This window comes from Fringilla coelebs, assembly GCF_963513975.1.
Source record: "Fringilla coelebs genome assembly, chromosome: 1".
NCBI classification, from domain to species: Eukaryota; Metazoa; Chordata; class Aves; order Passeriformes; family Fringillidae; genus Fringilla; species Fringilla coelebs.
Genome location: NC_140028.1, coordinates 91,965,468 through 91,989,459, shown reverse-complemented (window position 1 = coordinate 91,989,459; position 23,992 = coordinate 91,965,468). Strand labels below are relative to the sequence as shown.

Sequence of the window (23,992 nt, the reverse complement as noted above, 5' to 3'; positions counted from 1 at the left end):
ATTGTCAAGTCCAAATTATGACCGATGTCACTGAGTCCCACATCCGGTCGTTCCTTAAACACCTCCAGGGACAGTGACTCCGCCACCTCCCCGGGCAGTGCATTCCAATATCTAATCACTTTTTCTGTAAAAAATTTCCTTGGATGTCCAACCTAAACCTCACCTGGTGCAGCTCAATAGAAGAGACCAACTCCTTCCTGGCTACACCCTCAGGCAGTTGTAAAGAATTATAAGGTCCCTCCTCAGCCCCTTTTCTCCAGACTAAACAATCCCAGCTCCCTCAGTCACTCATCACTGGACTTGTGCTTCCACAGCTCCATTGCCCTTCTCTGGACATGCTGCAGCCCCTCAATGTCCTCTGAATTGGACTGAACACAGGATTGCAGTTGTGGTCTCACTGGTGCCGAGTACAGGGGGACAATCCCTGCCCTGCTCCTGCTGCCCACACTATTGCTGACACAGGATGCCATCGGCCTTTTGGCCACCTGGGCACACTCTGGCTCATGTTCAGCTGGCTGTTGACCAGCACCCCACAGGCCCTTTTCTGCTGGGTCACTTTCCAGCACTCTGGAAAATACATATGACATGGAATATGATGATGTCAGGAGGGAGAACAGGAGGTGTCTAATGATACCTCCTTCCCACTCGCCCTGACAGACATGTTATTCCTTGTCTCCTCTGGAGCTGGGAGATTTCAGTGAGCAAGACTGTCCATCTTTTTTGATGAAAGTGCAGGAAAGGCTGACTTGTTCTGTTGGCTTACAATGTGCCATCAATGAGGCAATGACTTCCTAATATAGATGAGGAGAGCCTCTCTCCTCTGTGTTTATATGTTGTATGACTTCAGTCAGGCTTTACTCTGGCTGCCCTCAGATTGTTTGCATTTTGGTCCTCTCTGGTTTACCATGGGGGCCTTGTCTAAAGCAAGTGTCTAAATTTAGACACTTGAAGTCATACGGTTTTGGCTCAGAGCCTGAGGTTTAAAGTTATCCACTTCAATACTGGCGTGAAGTCCTCGCCATAAGAAACATATGCAACAAATTGAAGCAATTTGAAACAAGTGTTAATGTTCCCTCATAAAGCTAAAAAGGTCAAAGACTTTCAAAATAAAAATTTGTGTTTAATGCTGTAAAACTGCTTGATTCAGTGACAGCCTCTGTCTCTCTTAAGGATTAAAAAAAAATCTGCCTTTTCATATGCTTAAAGGATTAGGATTTATGTGTCTTTGAAAGCAAAGCTAAATTTTGTCTGGGAAAATCTGCTTTGAGAAACAGGATGTTGAAGATAATGGTAAAAACAGCTTATAAATCACTTTTCTTGAAAGCTTAATTGAAATAAAGTTTAGAATGACTATTTGACAATATTACTGAAAGGTGAAAAGTCATTGTTGAATTTGTCCATTCCTTGGCTACTATCAGTGGTCTAGGTGACCCAAGAAAAGATGCTGTACAAACCCCTCTGTTACAATTGTATTCAAGTTCTGTGTATATTTAAGCCTATTCTGAATTTTTTGTGCAAACTTTTTTTTAATTGGCAATTCAAGTAGGTACTTCTGAAATGATAAAAGCAGTTTCTGATTAAGTAATTGGCTGATATTACACATTCTGGTTTAGGGTAGAAAATGCAATTTACCCACACAGAATTACTTGTGGACTCTTGGAAAAGATCAAACATATTAAGTGTTTAAAAAAAAGACCACTTAAAATGAAAGAATGTCTTTTGCCAGTATTTGTGTGCTTATCATGCTCAGCCTATGAATTATCTTGAGAATCTGTTTGATTTATATTAGTGGGATAATCAGGTTGTAAACAGTTTATCTTAGCCATTGGGTTTACATTTGATTGTAACCAGTAGGTTGATTTAGTTAAGGATGGTCCAGAATCTCTTGAAAATCTCTGTAGAACATAAGTATTTGACTGTTATTTTAGAGAGAGATGTCACTGAATGTAAGTTCCACTTTTTTTTCTTTACCTTAAGAAATCTGTGAGACAAACACAGTGCTGGAACTAAAACAAAAAACCACCCTCAACTTTTTTCTTTAATTGTGTTCCAGAAAATATAATACAATAGCTGAAATGAACAGCTGTAATATTTGTCACAATCATCTGTGTCTCTTAAAATAAGTTCCATGTACTGGTCAAACTGTGTGAATAGTGAAATAAATGTGTACAAACTCAAGTTTTCATTTCCAGGTTGAAGACATTATTTGTGTTCAAACAGAAGCCTCCATCTGGTTAATGTTGCTAATTTATTCTCAAATGGAGAAACAACCCATTGTGTTAATCCTCAGTGAGGACAGATCTCTTTTGTGGGACTGGTTTTACATACATTCATCACAACTAATGCTTTTAAAATAGTGGTGTATGCTCATCACCTATTCCCATCTTGTGGCTATTATGGTTGTGAGAGATCTGGGTGCCCTGTGCTGCTGGCTCCTGTGGCAGAGGGATAGGGAGAAGCAGTGTGAGGGAGTGCTCATCCCTTGCTTTGCCTGCTATGGGTCCTCCCAGATTGCAGATGTTCAGTGCCAGGTTGTGTGTTTAGGGTGCCACTGTTGATGGAGGAACTGGTCAGCTGTCCCCATGGTTTTCTTCCCATCTTTCCTCTTACCTTCCTCTAAATGCTCTTGGCTGTGTCCTTTATCCTTGTGGGAACCAGCTCCTGATGCCACCAAGCTGAGTTTAGTCTTTTTCCCCATTCCTTTCCTTAGCTGCAGCAGCTCACATTTGCCTGCAGTGCCAAGAAGCTCTGTAAAGCTGCCTGTGGGAAGTATGAGTGACCCTACTGGGAGTAGTGGCTATTTCCATGTGGCATGTTTAGTTGGCACCAGAGCTGCTGGGTGGCTGCAAGCCTGGCTCAGGTACAACCAGCTCCTTTTTCCAGGGGCTCCAGATCCCACATGCCCATACACTCCCAGTTGGATGGTGTATCTTCTACAGGCTGCTCGCAACGCAGATGCACGGTCAATAACCAAGTGGGAAACTGCTGTGCTGACAGCTATTCTGGTATTTGCACACAGTCCTAATTGATAGAGCTATTCATGTGGGGAAATAAGCATCAGTATCTGCAGAGTCAACATTTTTTTAGGGCACTGAGGAGACAGACAATAGGAGAGTAACAAACAGTAAGAAGAGCCAGAGTTGGGTTACAGCAGCTCTGCTGTGTTCTGGTGTTGCGTTGTATGGGGCTTCAATTTGGTCTTTGCCTGAAAAGAAGCTCAGTGGGCTGCAGAAGCTGGTGTTTCCTGATGGTGTGATTTCTTCTGAACTACAATTTGCACTGCTGCATGATAGGGAGATATAAAATAAGGCTTTGTGTGCACTTAGCAATTAAAAATTCCAGCACAAGTTACTGTGGGGCTGTTTTGAACCCAGGCAATTGTCTTATGCCTGAGTGCCTCCTTCAGCTTTAATTGGATGTTTTTCACTTGTTGCTAATACAGTTATGCCTTTAAAAGGCATAAAGACATTCAGTGAGAAAATTGGGAATAATTTGTATTACAAGACGTGTAACTGTTGTTTCTGTCTTTGTTATAGTCCGCTGATGATAATTACACAGAAGATCACAACACTTGCATGCCAGCTACATGATGGTGAGAAAAGGAATCTCTTCTTCCCATGTCCTGAAGACAGACTTTATATACCAGTGAATTCTATGGTTGATTTATGGAGTGAATGAATGTAGTTCAGTGAGTTGTTCCAAGTGAAGAAGAAAAATGCTTTATGGAGGAAAATGAGAAACTTAAAGTTTTGATCAATTTTTAGCATCAAACTGTCTTGGCAATATCAGAGACAACTGTTTTCCCCTTTGGGTATTGTACTTCCTTGGGGCCCAATTTGGATTTTAGCTAGTACCAGTATCTCCTGTTTAGATGCTAAAGTGAATCTCCATTAAGTTCTCTGAAGCTGTTACCGATTCTCAGAAGTCAAGAGCTGATGATACATGCACTCAGTCATTAATGTTAATTTAGCAAAAAATATGCTAGCACTGATATATGCAGTGGTAATATACTCCATGAGTTGTGAGAGATAGAATTCAGTAGCTTTTCCCCAGTGCAGAGAGAAGCACAGTTGCAAGCAAAATAACATTGTCTTCAGTCTTGTGTTGTGCTGTGACAAAGAGCACTATTATTTCCCAGTAAAACGCCTGTGCCTACTACAGTGCAAAGGCTAAAAATGTCACTTGTCATCAGTAGCATTACTGCTTGTGCCTACTGATGTTGCAGTACGAATTTCTGATGGTCTGAAGCCCACTGCCTAGCAAGCTGTGGGTGACTGAAAAAGTGCCTTGCTATAGAATTGTTGTGAGCAAGGATTTAGGTGATGGCACACGGGGGTCTGACATTGTTTGCAAGCTAGGTTTGCACAAGTGAATCTAATGCTTTTATCTGGGTATAATAGGTACAGCTGGAAGCTTGGCTAATTGACCATGTTGTTGGCATTCGTGTTGCTGAGGCTGATCTGCTGCTGTAAGTTGAGTCAGCTCAGGTATTGCTGCAATTCCACAGCAATGTGCAGCCAAGGTACACAGCTAGGATGTTGAAGGTAAATGAGCAGACAGAAAGGAAAAAGGCAACAACAGAGGCAGCAGTGTTCTAAACAGACCAGAATTCCTACAGATTAATGATGGTGGGAAAGGCTCATTACATTGCAAACATCCATATATGGAGTAGTTGATCAAATGAAGGCAGCTTGCAGTTCAAGCATCAGTGGGAAATTTGTATTTGTAAAAATTTAACACAGCTGTCCGTAAATGGAAACAGACAAACAAAATACCCAGTCCTTTAAGTAATTAAGTGCTAATTGTTTCTCTGAAATTCAGGCCCTCCCAGTATTTACAAATTGAAACAGTGGAGAGAGAATGTAAATGAGCAGTTGATCAGGATGCGGGTCCTGTGTCTGTATTGGTAATTATGGCCGGTATGTTTAGAGCAGTAGTGTCAATTGGTGCCAAGCCCCTGATCTTCCGGGGCTGCGCACATGCTCCACACCAAGTGCTGTGACTCATCCCGTGTAGTTCTGCTGAAGCCAGTGGGATTCCCTGCAGTATGTGCAGCTAAAGCTCTAGGCTGAAGGTCTTGAGGTATGTGCTATAAGTAGTATTTGTTTACCACTGGCTGCGACACAAGATTTTCCCATCGTTTTCCTAGGACATTGAGTCTGTGCGTTACTTCTGGCCCCAAAGGTCTTGTGCGCTCAACAGGAGGTGACCCTTCCAGTCCGGACCTTGGACAATTCCAGATTATTGCTGATGTGGATGTTTAGGCTCCCTCCAGCAGCAGGCAGCTCGGCTGCTCGTTCACACCAGTGGAGCTTCTGTTCCCTGAGTGCCTGTTTGCCTTCCCCTGCCCACTCCTCCCGCTGTGAAATGCTCCATTTCTCACCAAGGAGCCAGCGGGAGGCTTGTGCTTAAATGAGCCAGCAGCTTCTGGCAGCAGAGGTTTTTCCAGCCCAGGACAGTTTGTAGAGGCTGTTGGGGGTCGCAGCCGGTTGGTGGCATTGCCACTTCCATTGTGTGTGTGGGAATGCTGTGGCTGCTCTTCCTGGTAGTGCAGCCAGGGTGAGAAAGGGGGAATGAGGTAAGGAACTGGGTAAAGAGGTACAGTAGAACTTGACATAGAAGTTAGGGATTGAGATGTATTAAACCACCTGTGACAAAAACAAAAAAAAAAAAAATTGAAATTACAGCCTTAGAAATTTATTTCTGAAGTGCAAGCATAAGGCTTTGGGAATAGCTTTTACTGCTTGTCTTTTGGAAAGATCTAATGTGTTTTCTTTCCAGGAATAGGGCGACAAGCTGAGGAACTCACTGCTGAGCAAAATCGGCTTGCTGTAAAGTAAGGATGTAATTATCAGAGTGATTTTTGTCTAATTTCTGCCAAAGAAGTTGATTGTTTAGGTTGTTTGTTATTTGTTCTTTTTTTTTTTTTTTTTTTTTTTTTTTGGTTTTTTTGTTGTTTTTTTTTATTACAATGTCAGGGACAACATAGTGGCCCAGCCATGGAAATGTTTCCTGCTACTTTCCAGTCCATGAGATACCAAAAGTCCTACATGCTTTTTCTATTTGCTTGAGAAGTTTTGTTTTTCTAATGCTGCTGTCATTACCCTCCTTACAACAAACATACCTTCTCCCTTATATTAACTTTTTTTTTCTTTAGTTCAGGACCTCTGCCTTTATTACCTGTGCTGGTCATTAAAGCACTGAAGTAATTGGCAATGTTTCATAAATATTCTTAAATATATACTCCACAAGCAACAAAACAAGTATTTGCTGCATTAACTCTTTTAAATTCAGGCTAAGACTATACTATACTATACTATACAGACTTATTGGCTGTTATCTTCATCTGATCTGTGATGTGCTATTTTTCCAAGTAATTACTCCTCCCCTGTCAACAATCCACTGCATAGTAAAAATCCATTTTATTTTGAGTGTGACAATTCAAGTGCTGTTTTCCTTTGCCATAATTTTTGAATGCTGGATTTTATTTTTTTTGGTCTCCCTCTATAATGTTAATACTCCTTGGTCTCTGTGTTATGTAACTTCTAATTTTTCATATGGAGAGAGCACTTCTTTGAGCACCCTTTTTTCCCTAGTTTTTCTCTCAATACAAACGCAACATGGAGTTGAATTTGTGTTTTGTTGTTGTTGGGCTTTTTTGTGGTTTTTTTTGTTTGTTTGTTTTTATTGAAGAATTAGTATTACAGAATTGCTCTTTGACCCATAACTATTTTTCACCATGATATGTTTGTTATGGTCAAGGAAATTATTTCCTTAATTTCCAAGGTGGACAATTCAGCCATCAGAAAATCTGCCTATGTACTTCAGAAAGTAAGGGAGTAATTTCTTGAAAAGCAAAACTCTTGTAGGTAGCTGCGACCCCATAGTGTATTTTTAAAGCTCACAGCATAATTTTTAACTGCACCTAGCCCTTAATGCTAGTCAAATTCTCAGTAAACAGGCTTGGTTTTTTTTCTTGTACAGTAGATGAGTTCATAATAGAAAAGAAGATGCCAATAGCTTAAGTGTCAGTGGCAGACAAGTCATAACTGAAGAGTTTTAAATCCCCTTTGGTAATACAGCCTTTTGTCTTCCCTCCTGTTCTTGGTCTGTTTTTGTTTCTCACTCATCCTCTGTACATTCCTTTGTGCATTGCTCATGTCTCCCCACCCAACCATGTGCAGAACCCAAGTTGAAACTAATGACTTTATTTTTAATCTTACTGTAGAGTTAGGAAGCCCACATCATGGACCTGTTTTTGCAGGACAGAAAGATGACTCTTACCCCAAATTGTTTGCTCCATCTTTCTGTGAAATGCTTTCACCAGAGAACATACCATTCAGGCACTAACATCTACAATAACCAGTAGGGTGAATGCAGAAAATCCTTGCTAATCTAACTGTTTATTCAAGCTAATTCCACTTCAGAATAGAAGTAGGCAACAGAAAATGTTTAACTGTTGCTTAGTTTTTCCGCTAGAAATTTGTTTTAGTCTTAAAGAATTTTAAGTGTGTTTTGGTTATGCGTGTCCATCTGTGCCTTGGGCAGGAGAGCCCTCAAGCACTGTGCCCAAGTTTGTGCTCTCATCTGAGGCCTCCATGTTTACTTGAATGCTAACAATTAGGACATTTGTGGAGAGCACTCACTCTAATGCAGCGCAGAACACAGTGCACAGTTTGGATGTTGGCATCTTCTGCCGCATAAAAACCCCGAGCCTAACAGTTTACAAATTACACTACTGCTGAGAGGCCTTTGCATCTTTTTTTTCCCCATCGTAATAATCTGTAGCAAAGGCAGTGGATCTTCTTAATTTTACATCAAATGTACAGCCCCAGAAGGAACTGGTGGGGTGTGGACTTCCAAAATGGAAAAAAATTAATATGACTTTCACCTTCAGCCATCTTTCAATTAATATGGTTATTTTCCCCCCCTTAGATCCTTTTCCTGTTCATGATGCAATACAGGCAATTACTTCCTTTATTTGAACAGTAGGAGGGAGTGCTTATTCATTCTCTTCCTGTATGTTTCACGTGACACTTCCCATTTTTCAAAAGGCTGAACTGAAGGGAGAGTGAGAGCTCCTCCCAGGACTGAGAGCCCTGGTTTTAGAGACTCCCTGCCCTGTGGTTTGTGTAACAAGGCAGCACGGTCCCTGACATCCTGGACAGATGTCCAAAACCAATAACCAGCTTCTTACTCCTGGTGCTGCTGACCTGTCCAAAATGGACAGATTTATTACTGTTTTTAGCTAAAAAGTTTCTAAGATTACAACTTTTCAAATCCCTAGCATTAATTCACCTGTAGTTTAAGCACTTTGATGTTACCTTTGCTCTGACTGCCATCTACCAGACATCACCAGAATATGACAGGCTGTGTTTTATCTTCCCCAGAACAGATCTAGAGAGCTTTCAGCTGGGGGGAAATGGGTAGGAGAGAGGTGAGGACTGAGGCAGACATTGGTGAAAGCCTTTGATATGTTTTACCTTGTTTTGGTTTTTTTTTTTAATTTGTTCTGTTGTGTGTGGCTGATTTTCCACAGGTCAAGACCTTCTTTACTGGAGTATTTAAGTTATCTCCTCAATTTTATGAGCATCATAGCAGGGCCTTGCAGCAATTACAAGGACTATATCGCCTTCATTGAAGGGAGGCATGTGCACATGAAACTCTTAGAAGTGAACTGGAAGCAGAAGGGTTATGACAGACTTCCTGATCCTTCTCCAACTGTAAGTTTTAAAATGACAAAGACTGATTGCAGGGGGCAGGAAAGTACAGCTTTGTACATGATTCTCATAATTAAAAGCTAAGAAGAAAAACCAGTTTTGGGTTATCTTGCCAGTAAAGGTTGCAGTGAGTTTTTTCTGTCAGTGGCTGCTGTTTTTATCACAAGGTCAGGGGTGAAGGGGCTAGTGAATTTGCCAAATGGGTTTGGCATGCAAAAAGGGTCAGCTGTTAATGGGTGTCCTTTGTGCAGCAATGGGAATGGGCTGCAGGTTCTGACAATGACAAGTTGCAGTTCAGCTCCAGACAGAAAAGGAAATGTCAAAAAAACCAAATAAAAAGTAAAATCTCCCCCACAGTGCAGGAGACGTTAGAAGTACATGAATCACTGCTAACCAGAAACTGTAGCCTGTCCAGGTGCTTTGCAAGAGTACACTTTACACACTTAGAGATGACTCGAGGTGTTTTTTTTCACATAGTTTTAACACTGATCTGGTTTTATATTTTTTAATATTACTTAAAATATTCTTAGAAAATAGCTTTTTTGTAAAGCAGGATAGCATAGCATGAGAGTCAGCATTTTCTCTCTTAAGGTGGCACAGAAAGTGTAGCTTTGTGACTGTGTGCAGAATGTATCCTCTGAAGTTGAGCATGTACTTTTGTATAATGATTCCTGTTGCACACAGTCGTCCTTCTACTGACCCTAGTGGTGTTACTTCTGATTTACATTAGTCTGACTGAGGTCAGAAGAAGGCCTATGTTGTGGAGGATGCAAATCAGGAGAGAGTATTAAAATCTGCATTAAAAAAAATTTTCACATTACTTTATTCCAGAATTTGGAGAATATATAAAAACAGATCAAAAATCAAAAGGATAAAAAAAAATCATGGTTGTTTTAATAGTATATTTTATTTTTTATTAGCCTTTTGAGAACATGAGTCAATTTTTACATGGTATCCAAGTGCCAGATTACTTTTTAATTACAGCTGGATCAAGAAGGGTTTACCCACAGTGTGTATTTGCAAACAAGCTTTGAAGTACTGCAATGATTGTCAATAAGGGTGTGTAGGAAGCTAGGGAGCTGGAATAGAAAACCTGTGGCAGAGCACATACCCTGTATTGCGGGCACAAGTGTGCTGTAACAACACACACTTGTTCTTTTTGGACGAGTGATTTTTAGCAAGACTTCTGGGTGATAGCTGGGCAGTAAGACCTACTGTTGCACAGAATACCAGTGCTTTTGGCTTCCAGGAGGAACCCAGCCTTTAGTTCCAGGAGGGGACAGTACATTTAGAGGAGACTTTTGCTTTCCACTGGAGGGCTTGGTTTGTTTCCTTTCCCATTTTAGAATCCCCGCACGCTGATGTAGAGTCTGTCATGAAGTTCATCACTGATTTTGACTTGTGATTGTCCTACCTATCTACCAGTAGTTCAGTAAACCAAATTAAACTAGAGCTGTGACTCTGGCCTTCTCTTGGTCACCTCTTCTAAATTAATTAGTATCAACTTTGTCACTGGTAACTTTAATGGTTCTTGAAGCCCATTGTTTCTGTATGTCATGAGCACTGCCTTGTTCTTCCCCTTAAGCAAATGTTTCTAATAAATGTTTCCTTGTTTGTGCTTTTTAGGGAGCAGTGATGTACAAGCTGTGTATCACACTAGTATCTCTCATTTTATTCTTGACACTTACCAAGAACTTTCCTATGGCTTATATTATTGATAACGAATTTCTTGATAAAACTCCCTTCTTGTCAAGACTTGGTTACCTGTATGTTGTAACACAGGCAGCAAAACCAAAGTATTATTTTGCATGGACGTTGGGTAAGTCTGGCTACATTATGTACTTTTGTGTGTAGCAAATAAGTTCCTAAATGGGGGAGGAGGTCTGAAACCTGGGATGGGAGGAAATAAAATTGTCCCTAGACCTGCAGTTCATATGGGAGATGTGTTCCTTTAGGCAGTGGACCTGTGCTTGTTGGGGGGCTGATGCTAGGCCTCTAAAGCACTGGGGTCCTGTACACACCCTGGCTTTGAGCAGCCCAGAGAAAAGCTTGGAGAACTGTGGGGAGCAAAGTTTGTGTTGGGAAGGACCAAAATGTCTACAAGGAAAAGAGAGAGGAGAAGTAAGAGGGCTCACTGGAGAGAGAAACAAATTTTTTTAGGAGCCAGTTAGACTGGTGGTCAAAATAATCTTTTTGCATTTTACCTTCATCTTTTGCAAGTCATGTTTCACCATCTATGTGTGAGGAGTCAAATCTTTTAGGCCAGGCTGATAATCTCCTGGATTTTTTTGCTGGTATTACAAGACATTGTGTGTAGGAGAGATCCTGGAAGTCCAGCAAGGAATACACATGCCTTGAGGCTGAGCAAGGTGTCACTGAGATGGGATGGAAATAGCCAGGGAGATTCATTGCAAGGCTGTGATTAAACTGCTGGGAATAAAACTGTCAGATTCAGGGAAGGCAGCCAGGACTGGCTTGTGTGGGATGGGAAAGGCTTTGAGATAAAGAATGGCTTGCTCACAAACTTACTTTTGTGGGATCCAGTGTTAAATTGTTGCCTCCATTTTTTCTGGCATTATAGTTGACTGGAAGGCCATTATTAAAGAGATAAACTGAACTTGCATTTGTGACAAGAGCAGGCTGCAGAGGCTGTAGAAATGTCTTACAAATGAGGCAGTTAGCAGAAAAGCATGCATTGCATAGTGGAGGGTGAGGCCTCATCTATTCACATCCCAAATCCAGGCAGCAGAACAGCAGGCACTTTGTCCTTTTTTTTTTACCCTTTCCCAGTTTTGCTCCTGGTGGCATGGCCCAGGAGCAAAAGTGGGAAAGGATAAAAGCATTTCAAAAGCCCTGCTGAAAGGGGCAAATAAATGCTTCCCTCCTCAGGACAGGCACGCTATTGTGGGGGAGCTGCACCGCCCAGGTCCGTGGAAAGGAAATTCAGCTTCTCGCTGGGATAGTTCTGGGAACACGGCTGCAAACCCAACTTCCAGCTGTCAGTGAAACCACTTTGGGTCCGAGTGCCTCCAAGCAAGGAGCTGTGAAAGCCATGCACAGCCCAAGCTGTTCCAGTCCGCAGGGAAGCTCTGCGGAGCTCGTGGGGATTCCTGTTCCTGAGCAGCCTGAGGGTGCACAGTTGTGACTTTTCTGTGCTTCACACCATGCTCTGCAGACAACAGCCTGGGAAGCAAAAGGCCAAGGGGGATGCTATGTAATTATTGCTCATCCCATGATTCCTGGTTTCTTGGTTTTGGCCAAGAAACACTCATTATTTGGTCCCTGCTACCCTTGGAGTAAGGGGGAGCAAATCCAGGAGTCCACTGCTCTGGGGGGATGGTCATGTGCAGCTCCAGCCTCTGAGATGGGGCAGGATCCTCTGGGCCAGCTTCAGGCACAGTTGTTGTTTATTGTTTGAGGAGTTTTTAAGCAGGGAGAAGATGAAAAACATGGGGAGCTTTCTTTCCATCAGTAAAATCTATCTCATTTAGAATAGTGGAAAACAAAACAGAAAATTTCAGGTTGGAGAAGGTTGCTTGTTTATTTATTTATTTATTTATTTATTGTTAGTCTTGTTGCTTATAATTAGGTTCCCTCCCTAGTTTTGTGCATTAGGGCTTCTCCATGAGCTTGTGGCTCTACTGACAGCATTTACAAAGTAAAATCCTGGGGAAGAAATGCTGACCTTTTTAAAGAATAACCAGGCTTGTATTTTGTAAATGACCTGGAAGGAAAAGCGTAACCTGTATTTGCGCTTCCCTTTTTCTTCCAATGATCTTCAGTGTTGGCTGCAACTAGCGCTCTGGAGACAATAATGAATCCTCCCCTCTGTTTTCTTAGTACTCCAAGTAGCTATTTCTAGCAGGGGCACATTGAAATCAGAATCTTGAGACCCACTGATGAGGTGACTCCCAGGCACTCTGAGAGGGGAGGTGGTTGACGAGGGTGCATCAGTGTGTAATGCCTACTGTTATCCAAGCTTTTACTTGCTTTAAGGTGGCTACATGTGTAACTGAAGTTACTCAATATTTGGTTCATAGAGATGTTGAGGCACTTTAGTGAGGCACTCAGCAGCAGGATTAGCGAAAGGCTTTGTCTGCAGAATTCTGAATGACAATCTTAATTAACATAGCCATGTTGGAATTCTTAAAAGAAATAATAAGCATGTCTTTAAGATATTAAGTTTTTTTTGAATTCTGGAAAATGCTGTGACATCCAGGTGCCCTTTTGAGAAAATTGCTCATTCATTTTATGGTAATATCTGTCTCAGATGAATAATAAAGGCCAAATAATAGGAAAAGTGATTTATATTCGTTGTTATTTTATTATTTCTTCTGCAGAAGGAGTAGCTAGTCTTTCCTCTTGTGTAGTCTTATAGTAATGCCCTTTTGCAAAGAAGAAGCTTCTCCTAGAAACAGAGGTTTCTAAATCCTACAAAGCTGTCTTGAATGTTTGTTTAGTGCCATACTGACTTGTAAGGAAACGTCTCTTCCAGCAGTCTGATTTTGACCTGTTTTGCTTTGACATTGCAGCAGATGCAGTCAACAATGCAGCTGGTTATGGATTCAGTGGAGTTGATGAGAGAGGCGCTTTCCGTTGGGACCTGTTGTCCAATTTGAATATCTGGAACATTGAGGTGAGATAAAGGAGTGGCTGCATTGTCATAATTATACAGAAATGAGCGTGGTAATGGCTAAGGGCTTTACTGAAAGGAAATCTATGCTACCAGGCTACTCCTCTCTAGCACAAAGAGGTCTCACAGGCTTCCTCATGCTCTGTATTCAGGTTGTATTTCTAAATAGTTTTGTGAGGGCTAGAAATAGTGATATCAGATATTTAATAGATGAGCAGTCAATTACTGTAGATTGAGGCTGAGCTCAGTGGGTCAGTAAATTGTTCGCAGCTATGATTCTTCACCATCTGTGGTGTGTTCTGTTTATTTACTTCTAACAATCTTTCACTTTTGTAGCCCAGTTCAGATGAGTGGTGGCAGTGAAAGAGGCTGCCACAAGTGGCACAGACACGTGCAAGGGCTGAACTGCCTCTGGTATGTGGAGAAAAGCAAGGGTGGGAGACATAACAGGTACAAACCAAGCAACCTGAGTGGGAGCTGAGAGGGGCACACGGAGCTTAGGTGGGTGCTAGTGTAGAACACCATGCTGGGAGCCACGCTGTTTCTCAAAACATCTCTCACTCCTTCCTTGTGACTGCTACATACTTTTAAGATCCATTAGCCTTTTGAAAACTATTCCTGTTTGTGTCTCTAATGCAAAAGATGGCCCATATAATTTGTTTGCCCTGAAGAATACTTTGTGAATGCCAGTGAGATCTGGAAATATTTGTCTGCGACTGCTTACTAAAGGCTTCTTTTTTAGAAATAGGAGAAACCTCCCTCTGTAATTGTCTAGTTGTGATTTTAAAAGTAATCACAGATAAAAATAAGTTGATTGTTTTATTGCTGAACAATCTGTGACTAAGTGAATGTGCTGTAATAGCTCTTCTCAAAAATGAAATAACCCCTGTAATTCTTCCTTGAAGATGCCAAAATTGGAAGTCTCATTATACATTCCCTGTTTTTCAACATTCTTTCTCTTTTTCTTTTTTTAACCATGATTAATCCTCACTGTAGTTCTTGATGAGTACAAGATACACAGCCCAGAAATGCTTTACACTTCTTGATGACAGCAACACCCTAGATACCACTCTGAGATCTTGAACCTATATCTGATTCATTTTTGGGGCAGGAGATGATTCTTTGATGGGCTGAGGCAGCTTCTGTTTGAAGGAGGAAAGTAAAATGCAGTCAGTACTCTTCAGTCAAGCCAAATGAAGGAGCCTTTGCTCTTCTCTACCCACTGAACTGCTGGCCTCTCAAAACTTACTTCTTTTACAGGTCACATGGGAAACAGAGATCAGAAATTGTTTCCAAGAGCATAAAATAGGGTGTAGCCTGATTTTTTTCATGTTTGCAATGAGAAAAAGAGAGGCTATGGAGATCATGGCTTTGGCTAAGCCTTGAACCATCACTTTATGCACCAAGAGCAGTGCTGGCAGTTGAAGTATGATTGTACAGTGTATACAGATACAGTCTATATATTCAGCAGGTATAGCCATCTGCCTGTGTAAAACTACCTCAGAGCTGGGGACTTGAGTGCTAAATGGGACTATCTGATCTGTAGGAAAGATAAGCACATGGAAGGGGTTGTGTGGGCCTTAAAACATGACAGGGGCTAAGCCCACGTGGGGGACTTGAAGGCCTTGGCAGCGTGCTTGTTTTGACAGCCAGCAACTACTTCCTCTCTTGGTAATGTAACAGGGGAACTTAAAGGAGGCCAAAAGAGAGTGACAATATTAGTTGGAAGAGAAACTGTATTTTTCTTGGCTTCTCGTGGTGCAGTAATGCAATTAAAATGTGGCAGTGCTGCACTGGGAATTGTTAATAATTTTAACTCTTTAAATGCAGAGGATGAAATGCTAGCTTTAAGGATTCTGCATGGAAGTGGAAAGATATTTGCACATTCCCCTTGGAAACCCTTGCCCTTAGTCCATTTTTGCAGTCATTTTTTCCATCCCTTGCCTTCAGCTGATATGGCATAATATTGTGGTGTCACTGAATCATGTCCTCACTTGGCCAGGGTGTCCTTGGAGGTTTGTGCCAGCAGGTGAGGGACCAAGGTGGAGTTGGGAGGTGAAGTTGATCAGCAGAAGGGGAACTGATGCTGAACAACAGAGTCCAGCAGTCCCCTAAAGCTGGGGGAGCTCAGAAGAGGAGGTATGGGTGGTTCTCTAAGGATACTGGAGTCCACTCTGGTTTCTCAAGCTTAGTGGTGGGCTTCTAAATTTGGTCTGAATTTTTTTGCCCATGTTTTTCAGTTTCCCCCCTTCCTTCTGTAAATAGTAATAATAATAATAAATTTGGTTTGTTTTTTTTTAAATAACACTTTGTTTTAGTACCGCTGTAGGGTAGTCCAGATTGCATAAGGGGTGGCAAGATATCTCTTCCAGAAATAAAGCTGTTTATGAACTGAAAGGAAGGCCAAGCATATAAAACAAAAAAGCTTCTCAGATTGCCCATTATTTAAAAAGTAACCAAACACTGTATTTAATTACATGAGACAAAGTGAGATTTTAGAGCAAGTGCCAAATGTTAGCAGTGAGCCATCAGCCTAGTTAATGTCCCTCCCAAGTCATATTAGTATAATGATGGATTGTGGCACAGTCATCACAAAAGTTAGATGCTAGAATTAATATTTTCCATGTACCTCCTAACTAATTTAATTTGCAAGTAGTATTTTACAGGCTTCATTGCTAACATTTCATATGAACTTCTTCCTTAGACTGCAACAAGTTTTAAAATGTACATTGAAAACTGGAATATTCAGACAGCTGCCTGGCTGAAACGGTAAGAGTAATGAAACAGTTACATGCTTGTGAGATCCAAAAGCTCTCCATGGTCTGGAAAAACGCTGCTTGGTAGCTCTCATAAATGTAAAGCCTCTTGTTCTTCCTTTGTTTCCTGTGTCTGTAATAGCTGGTGCAATACAAGGGTATTTGGTGCTGTAAAGTTTTATTGCTGCAAGTGTAAAATGTTCCTATTTTATATATGAGCAGCAAAGTCATAAACAAACTGTTCAAAACTTCCATAATAGAAAGCAATAGCATTTTGTAGTTTCCCTCCATTAACTTTCCTGCACTGTTTTGCTTTGCTATGTTGTGTTTCCCATGCTGAGGTCAGTCTAGCTGTGTACTGGGATCCAGAAATTCAGTGAGAAATAAGGTCAAAATCTTCAGAGCCCCAGTGTAGTCTGATTTGGAGTTACCCTAAGATGCTTGCCAGGCAGTTCTTGTTTAGGATATGTGGAAGACACTTGTAGCACTGAGATGATTTGATTTTAACCTGTGACTGTTAAGGCATATATTATAAATACTAGCATAAGTCCAAATTTTTTAGATTGGACTGTGTCTCCTTACTCATTTCACCTTCTGGTGTGATTAAAGCTCAGCATACAGTCTACATAGTGTCTGAAATGCAGGCACAGATTTATTGTAGTTATTGTAACTAAATTTATACATCTTAAAAGTCACTATCCACTATTTTTCATTATTCAAATAGTTCCTGGTAAGAAATGCATTATCTTGACTTGTGTCAGTGGAGCACAGCATTTGATTTAAACTTCAGATAGCCAAATAGACTGGGTGTTGTTCTCTTGAACTGTTATCCTTGCATCTTGGGAGTAAGATTTTTGCTGCTAAAGTTAGCTGGAATCCCCTGTTTTGCAATAGTTTACGGCACTCCCTGTTGTTCCCAGCATCTGCCAGATAACTGTGCCTAAAAATACCTCTCTTCACTAGAGTGAAGGGTGGGGTCACATCTCTTTGTCTTTTAACTTGCTCTTGATCTGTCACCAGAGTTTGGAAGGGTAATGTATGATTCCAGATAGACATATAAAGGTGAACAAAGTCTTGCCTGCCCTTTATTCCATTATTGACTTAAGTGCTGTGAGCACCAGAAATATTTGTACCGGCACTCTCTGGGAACTCATTTGCATATAAGCACGCTTCCTCATTCCATCTAAACCTCCATTTAAATGAAGGGAAGAGTGTCTCATGCCCTAGCCTGTGACTAAACAAAGATAAGACAGCTAAGAAAACACAGAGTAAGACCTTAGAAACAAAAACATTTCAAGCACAGTGGCCACTGTTCAACCACTTCTGTTTTGTTTTCATTTTTGCAGTGTCTGCTATGACAGAGCTCCCTGGTACCCTACAGCTTTAACATTTATCCTGTCGGCCCTGTGGCATGGTATCTATCCTGGATATTATTTCACGTTTCTCACTGGAATCCTTATCACACTCGCAGCCAGAGCAGTATGTACCTTTCATTGTTCTCTTCTAAGGCGAGACACTATCCAGCTGTCAGCTGCACCCTCACATGGTCAAGCAGCTTGTCCCTGCTGTGAGCCCTCTTTCATGCCTTTGCAGGCTTGATGTTCACTGAAACTCTGTTCTGCATTGATGCTAATTGCAAAGTACCCAGCAGTTATAACCAGCACCAGTTCTGGATGTGATGCACTGCTGTCCCTGGCTGTCAGAGGAAATGTTGCTTGAGGATGCATAGTTAGGGGTGCCACCAGCTATGTCTGTTAGCTGGTGGACCAGTCAAATTAGCTTGGGATTCAAGGTCATGTGGGATTCCAGACTTCTGCTGGGTCATGTTGGCTATATGCTGGCTTGTTATTAACTCTGGGCCCAGTCTTGCACAAGAAGCTGCTGGGGATTGAGCATTAGGCCAAACTTAAACAACTTGTGTGGATGCAACTGATGCAGTAAAATGGTCTCTGTGTTTATGGGCCTTACTTTGTGTAGAGTCACCAAAGACAGAACAGGATTCATGTCTCACTGCTGTTAAATTTATCACTGCTGATCTCTCAGGCTGAAGCAGCCACTTGTGCAGGGCTGGGAAGCACCACTGTTGTCTTTTGGAGATGACTGAGGCTAAATAACCAGGTTAATCTGAAAGGAGAATTAAACCAGTGACCAGTATTAACCCCTATCTCTAGAGCAGGTTGCTTTGGCTCTCATTTTATGAGGATTTCACAGATGTGAAACTAACTTAAAATCTATAGGGAATGGCACACACTTGTAGGTATAAGCACTTATTCATTTAAAGTAACTTTGATTTACTGTTGATAACCAGTAAGAAATGAAAGTCAAGAGGGAGGAACAGCTTCCTTCCCAAAAAATATTGTATCAGACATCCAGAATGAGAGAGTCTGCACCTGTGGGTATGACAGAGCAAACTGGGGGCCACTTCTCTGTTAGCCACTGGTTGACTGTGAGATCTTCAAAGTGCCAGTCTGTACACATCTGTATTCCTGCTCCCAGTGCTTTGTAACTGGTGAATAAACCTTCCTGTGATACTAATGCTGATGGTAAACAGAGTCATGCGCTGCTGTGTGTCTGTGTGGCTTTGCCTAAGAAATGTTTATATAATTTTCTGCTTACTTTTCCCTGACCTGCAGATAAGGAACAACTGCAGACATTACTTCCTCTCGTCAGTGCCTCTTAAGATAGCCTACGATGTAGTTACCTGGGCGGTCACTCAGCTGGCTGTATGCTACACTGTTGTACCATTCGTCATGCTGGCTGTGGAGCCCACCATAAAGTTTTACAAGTAAGTCCTCTTCCCTTGACTTTACTCTCCAGGGTGCCATAGACTTTTGTTAAATAACCCAAACCACGCTGAAAGGAAGTTAGCATTTCATCAAATTTGAAAGGAGCCCAGACAGGATGCTTGCTCAAGTATAAGAGGTGACTTTTGCACTCCTGTAACGTAATGAGATTATAACAAGGCCAAGGCAGAGCGCTTTGGTTGTTCTTCTCATTCTGTGTCCTTATGTGACATTTCATTTACTGGGTTTCCCTTTCCAAAACAGTTGGGCCTCAACCATTAGCAGTAGCCAAGGCTGAAGAGGTTAAGAATAATGTGAGCTGGCAGTAGGAAGGAGGTGCTGAGCAAAGACCAGGCTTCCAGCTGCTGAATGCGTATAAGGGGAGGTGTGATGGATCAGCAGGAGATCTGGAGGGCTCCTGGCAGAGCATTGCTCCTTGAAATCAGTGTGCTTTTCATTATGAAAGTGTGCTTCTCTTCTTACAAAGGGAGTACTTGAAATAAGGTTCCTTAGAAAGAAATAAGGTTCCTAACACTGGTGTTGCAGAGCACTTTGAATGTGCTCTACAAAAACCAAGTTGAAATAGAAAAATTGAGAAAAGAATTAGAAAAGGGAAACAGGACTACATGGCTTTACTCTTCTTTCATTTTACTGTCAATACAGAGTAACAGCTTTTGGTTAAGAAGAAAGTCAATTCCCTCCACCAACATAAAAGATACAAAACTGGTAGTCAAGATAGCTGCTGTTTGCAGGAGGCTGAATTTCAACATTTTCTATTCCTGTTTCTTGAAACATTTGATTTCAACAGAGAAAACTTACGATGGAGTAAAAATTTTCCAGATCTTTCTTAGCTTAATTTCTTAATAATTTTACCCTGGTGACTTTTGCCCTGGTTAACTTTGAACATAGTTAACAGTTGAATTTAGAGACTTGTAAGCAAGGAAATGTTCTGCTTTTGGACTAGGGCATGAATTTTTGGAGCACTTCACACCACAGGCAGTGGTCTTAAGCACCTTACAAGGATATTAAGAACTATGGTAAGAAGCATAGATGAGACCACAGAAATGTGCGTTGCTATGTTTAACAGCTGGACCATACTGGTCCCAATCATCATCTTCCCCAAGCTGCCAGAACCTCATCTGTTTGGTTTAAGTATTTTTTATTTCTCTTTGAACTTGTGTATACTGAGTTATTTGAAATAAAAATATTTGATGTTTAGAAACATACCAAATACAGATATCTCTGAGCAGTTACCTTCAAAAATGCAAGCCTTTTGTAAACATCGTTACCTGACCTTCTCCAGTTAAAAGCTGATTGTTTGGATTTCTTTCAGATCTCAGCATTTTGATTGAATTTATTTTTCTGTCACTTTTTAAAATTCTTTTTGAACCATGAATGATATTTCTCCATAACTTGGCCTTGTAAATTCTAATATTAGAAGAGAAATGGGCTGAATAAGTCTGGGGTTGAAATAGATGGGTTTATCTGAGCTGTCAGACTTTGGATTCTAGGGTTTGCTGATGTTACCTTGCCCCATTATCATCCACAGCAGCAAGACACCATATTCCGAGACTGTGTGAAATTCAGGGGTATATTTTTGTGCTTTCTAAGTCAGGTTCATACATTCTGCATTCATCCCTTAGCACTAAATTCTGCATATTGGGGTTGCAGAATTCATGTTATTCCCAACAAAAATATAATATTCTTTCTGCTTTTGTTCCCAGGTCTGTGTATTTTCACATGCACATTCTAAGCATCCTGGTGTTGCTCCTGTTACCAGCCAGACCTCAAACCCACTCTGTAAGAAGGGCTCAGAATCAGGCCATGCTGAACTCTATTAAAAACAAAGACATATGATGCCTTCAAAGAAAACTGCCAGCATTGGGAAATCAAACTGTTGTATTGTAAACAAAAAAAAAAAAAAAAAAAAAGAAAAAACGGGTTGCAGGAGGATTGAAGTACAAGACAAGTGGCATTTCTCTCGGCTATCTTAAAAATCTTACTGGAGAGGGCAGAGAAGAGCCTGAATGACTGTAATTCAAATTATTCCAGTTAATGGAGGTTTTACAGGCAACGTTTACAGGCTCATGGGGCATTTCATTTTTATAATAAATATTTTTATGAAGTGTTTTTATATATTTAAACTTTTTCACAGAGAGGCATTTTTTCTCTTTTACAGAAATACACAACTATTAATCAACAAATAACCTTGTGATTAGAGGAGGGACAGAAAGCTAGTAAAAGACCAGCTGCCTGATAGCCTGGTGCTGTGGGCAGCTGTCAGGGGCAATTTTTCATCTCTTTTGGTTATGGAGAGAGATGGTGCAAGTAGAAGACTACAGGCATGGGGTTGCTCAAGGTGCTGGCACTGACTTGTGCCCCAGCAGGGGGAAGTGGGAGCAGGGCTTTCCCCGGCAAACCCCAGAGCAGGGACTGCAGCCTGAGCTGGGCAGCAAAGGTACCTCACATCCTTCAATGTGACACCTGCTGGTGATGAGGGCAAGACAAGTCCCTTGGGATTTGGTGTCTGGGAGCAGTGATAACTGGCTAAGCCAAAATTTAAAGCCAAGTAAAAGAAAAACAAAAGGCAGAAGGGGGAACTCAAATCTAGAGTAAAAGAAGGGATATACAGCCTGTGGTCTGTAGAGTTGTGCTTTTCAAATGACACAGCTGGTGCTCATTGCTACATCAGCCTTACTTTGTAGTCTTAGTGATGCAGCACTTCCTTTTTGGTATCAAAATGTGTGAGGAGCCATACAGGGTTAGTGTTTTAACACCTGCAGTTATGGGTTAAATCTGAAAAAGCTTTGTAGTGGATCAGACTGTTCTACTCAAAAACATCCCATCTTAAGGAGGGGTTGCATTCCACCAGATAACACTAATAGGAAACCTGAACAGTAATTATCACTGTCATAATAAATTATTCTCTACAAAATATTGTGATCACCACAAGAGTCGAGACTGAGTCCTTGTGTGATCTTGACATCTGACTTAACTGTTGATGTAAGTTTCCCTGCTTGTGAAGTCCTTGACTTACAGGGATGTTTTGAGGCTTGATTCCTAAGTGCTTGTTGTGCATTGAGATAACCTCCTGCAAAATGCTGTGTCAGGGTTTTTTTACTTTTTTTTCTTAAATCCACTTAACCCAGTCAAATAGACCAGTACCACACATCAAAACCAACTGAAGCATTTTTTAAAATGTTTTCCAGGAATGTTTTTATCAGGATTTTGTAGAAGTAGTTCCCTTGTTAAAGTATTGGTATTACTTTATCAACATTTAACTAATGCGTGATTGAGGAAAGAATCTGTTTAATGCATTCCGATTTTTGTGTCAGATTAAACTTTTGCAGAATCCTCATGTTTTGAGAAGAAACAAATCAGTGAAACCAACAAAGTTCTAAAACAAGTGATTTTTTTTTTCATTGATGAGAATTTTTTGTCCCATGACCACATGATGATTTAGAGCATAGTTCATGGAAGAGTTTATTTGCTAATTTATTTTAAAGGGCAAGATGGGATTGAAAGATTGATCTGAATAAACAATTTGCTTTGTGTCACTGCCTGGCATTATTGATCACCAACGTCTAATGTGAAAAATGGGTGAGTGGGTGGGTGAAATCACACTTGTGAGGGAAGATGTTCAGGTCTGCTGGATTTTACAGCAGCTGAGCTTTCCATCCTGCTCCTGCTGAAACAGAGACAAGGTGACCCCTGTGTGTTTTCATGGCAGCCTTGCCATTAACTTGGCTGGTCTTTTTTGTCATGGTGTGTGTGTTCTCCTTGTGGCACCAGCCTCAGTTACATCTTGGGCATCTAATGTTTCCCTTGAGGTCTGATTGTGCCATTCCTGTATCCTGTGGGAGGGAACCAGGGCACATCCCCAGAAGGGATGGGGAGTTGGGTGCTGCTGGCCCTTGAATCCTGTGGGCTGAAGCCAGTCTGCAATTGTCTCCCAGAAACAAAAGAAGCAGTGTGAGCTCTGCTAGAGCCAGCAAAATTCACATCAACTCTGGGCTTTGGCAAAAGTGAGGAAAGCAAGTGTTCCCAGCAGGTTGGCCTTAGCACCTGCTTTGGAAAAAGAGTGCTCTCAAAGGGGTTTGGGGGTCTGTACCTGCTGCTCTGTGCCCCGAGATCTGTTGGCACGGCTTGTGCCCTGTTCTGCAGTTCTTCCTGAGCTGTGCACATTCAAGAGAGGCCAGCTATGATCAGTGGGGTTTCTCTTCTAGTGTTTCCCCAAGTGAAACTTGCTTATATGTAATGCCATTGACTTATGTTGTAGTTTCAGCTCCTGTGTTGTGATGAATTAGTCTGGGCTAGTGAGAAAACTGTTACTCCCTGTCATGTTGCCTTCTCAGCCTGAAACTCTCCCTAAAAACAGGTGCCCTGGGAATCGAAGAGAACCAGTCATACAAATTTAATGTCACATGTGTCATGAGCCAAAACTGAAACTGGCTTTTTGAAACATGGCATTTGCAGGGCAATTTGGTGGTTGAATTAGTCTTAAAGCTGGGTGGAAAAGAAGAAAATTACCTAAAATCTTTGCTGTACTATGGACTAGGCAGCATACCTAGCCAAATGTGGCAGTCCTGCAAATCTAACACAGAGTGGATATAAATGGCTGTAAAAATTCCTTTGAAAAAAAAAGGCTGTTAGCTTTGAGGTTACCTTGATCAATCTGTTGTGTTGAGCCTTCCTCTCCTTTTCTTCTTCTCAGGGGGATAATATTTTGTTTTATAGAAAGACTGCAAACAGATGCTACTCTTTAGAGGAGACTCGTGCTAGTAATGCGCATCTACTTTGCACAGGAGTATGTAATTCAAAGAGCCAAAGTAGAGATTTAGGTTAGAAAAAGATGATGTCAGGAGCTTGAATTCTGGTAATTCTAATTCTAGTGTAATTTGAGAGTGCGTTTCAGTGATCAAAATACATGGCGGTGATTAGCAACATGTTATTAGTTTCTAATCCCTCTCTGGGTTTTAGTGCTGCAAAAAACTCTAGAGCATCTAGAGAGATTCTGAAGAGAGCAATAATCTTGATGGCTTGTAAGAAAGAAATACAGGACTATCACACAGAAATGAGAAAGATAGATTGTACTGGATG

At 41.2% G+C, this 23,992-nt stretch overlaps 1 protein-coding gene across 1 annotated transcript in view; it reads left to right on the top strand.

The window, feature by feature from the left end:
- MBOAT1 (membrane bound glycerophospholipid O-acyltransferase 1) overlaps nt 1–22,377 on the top strand; it is a 56,439-nt gene extending 34,062 nt beyond the window's left edge. The window contains exons 5-13 of the mRNA XM_084208035.1: nt 3,537–3,592; nt 5,782–5,836; nt 8,540–8,723; nt 10,347–10,539; nt 13,253–13,356; nt 16,058–16,122; nt 17,456–17,588; nt 18,743–18,894; nt 20,617–22,377. Of these exons, the coding sequence (XP_084064161.1) occupies nt 3,537–3,592; nt 5,782–5,836; nt 8,540–8,723; nt 10,347–10,539; nt 13,253–13,356; nt 16,058–16,122; nt 17,456–17,588; nt 18,743–18,894; nt 20,617–20,749 (1,075 nt within the window). The 3' untranslated portion in view covers nt 20,750–22,377. The remainder of the gene's footprint in view (nt 1–3,536; nt 3,593–5,781; nt 5,837–8,539; nt 8,724–10,346; nt 10,540–13,252; nt 13,357–16,057; nt 16,123–17,455; nt 17,589–18,742; nt 18,895–20,616) is intronic.
- The last annotated feature ends 1,615 nt before the right edge of the window (nt 22,378–23,992 follow it).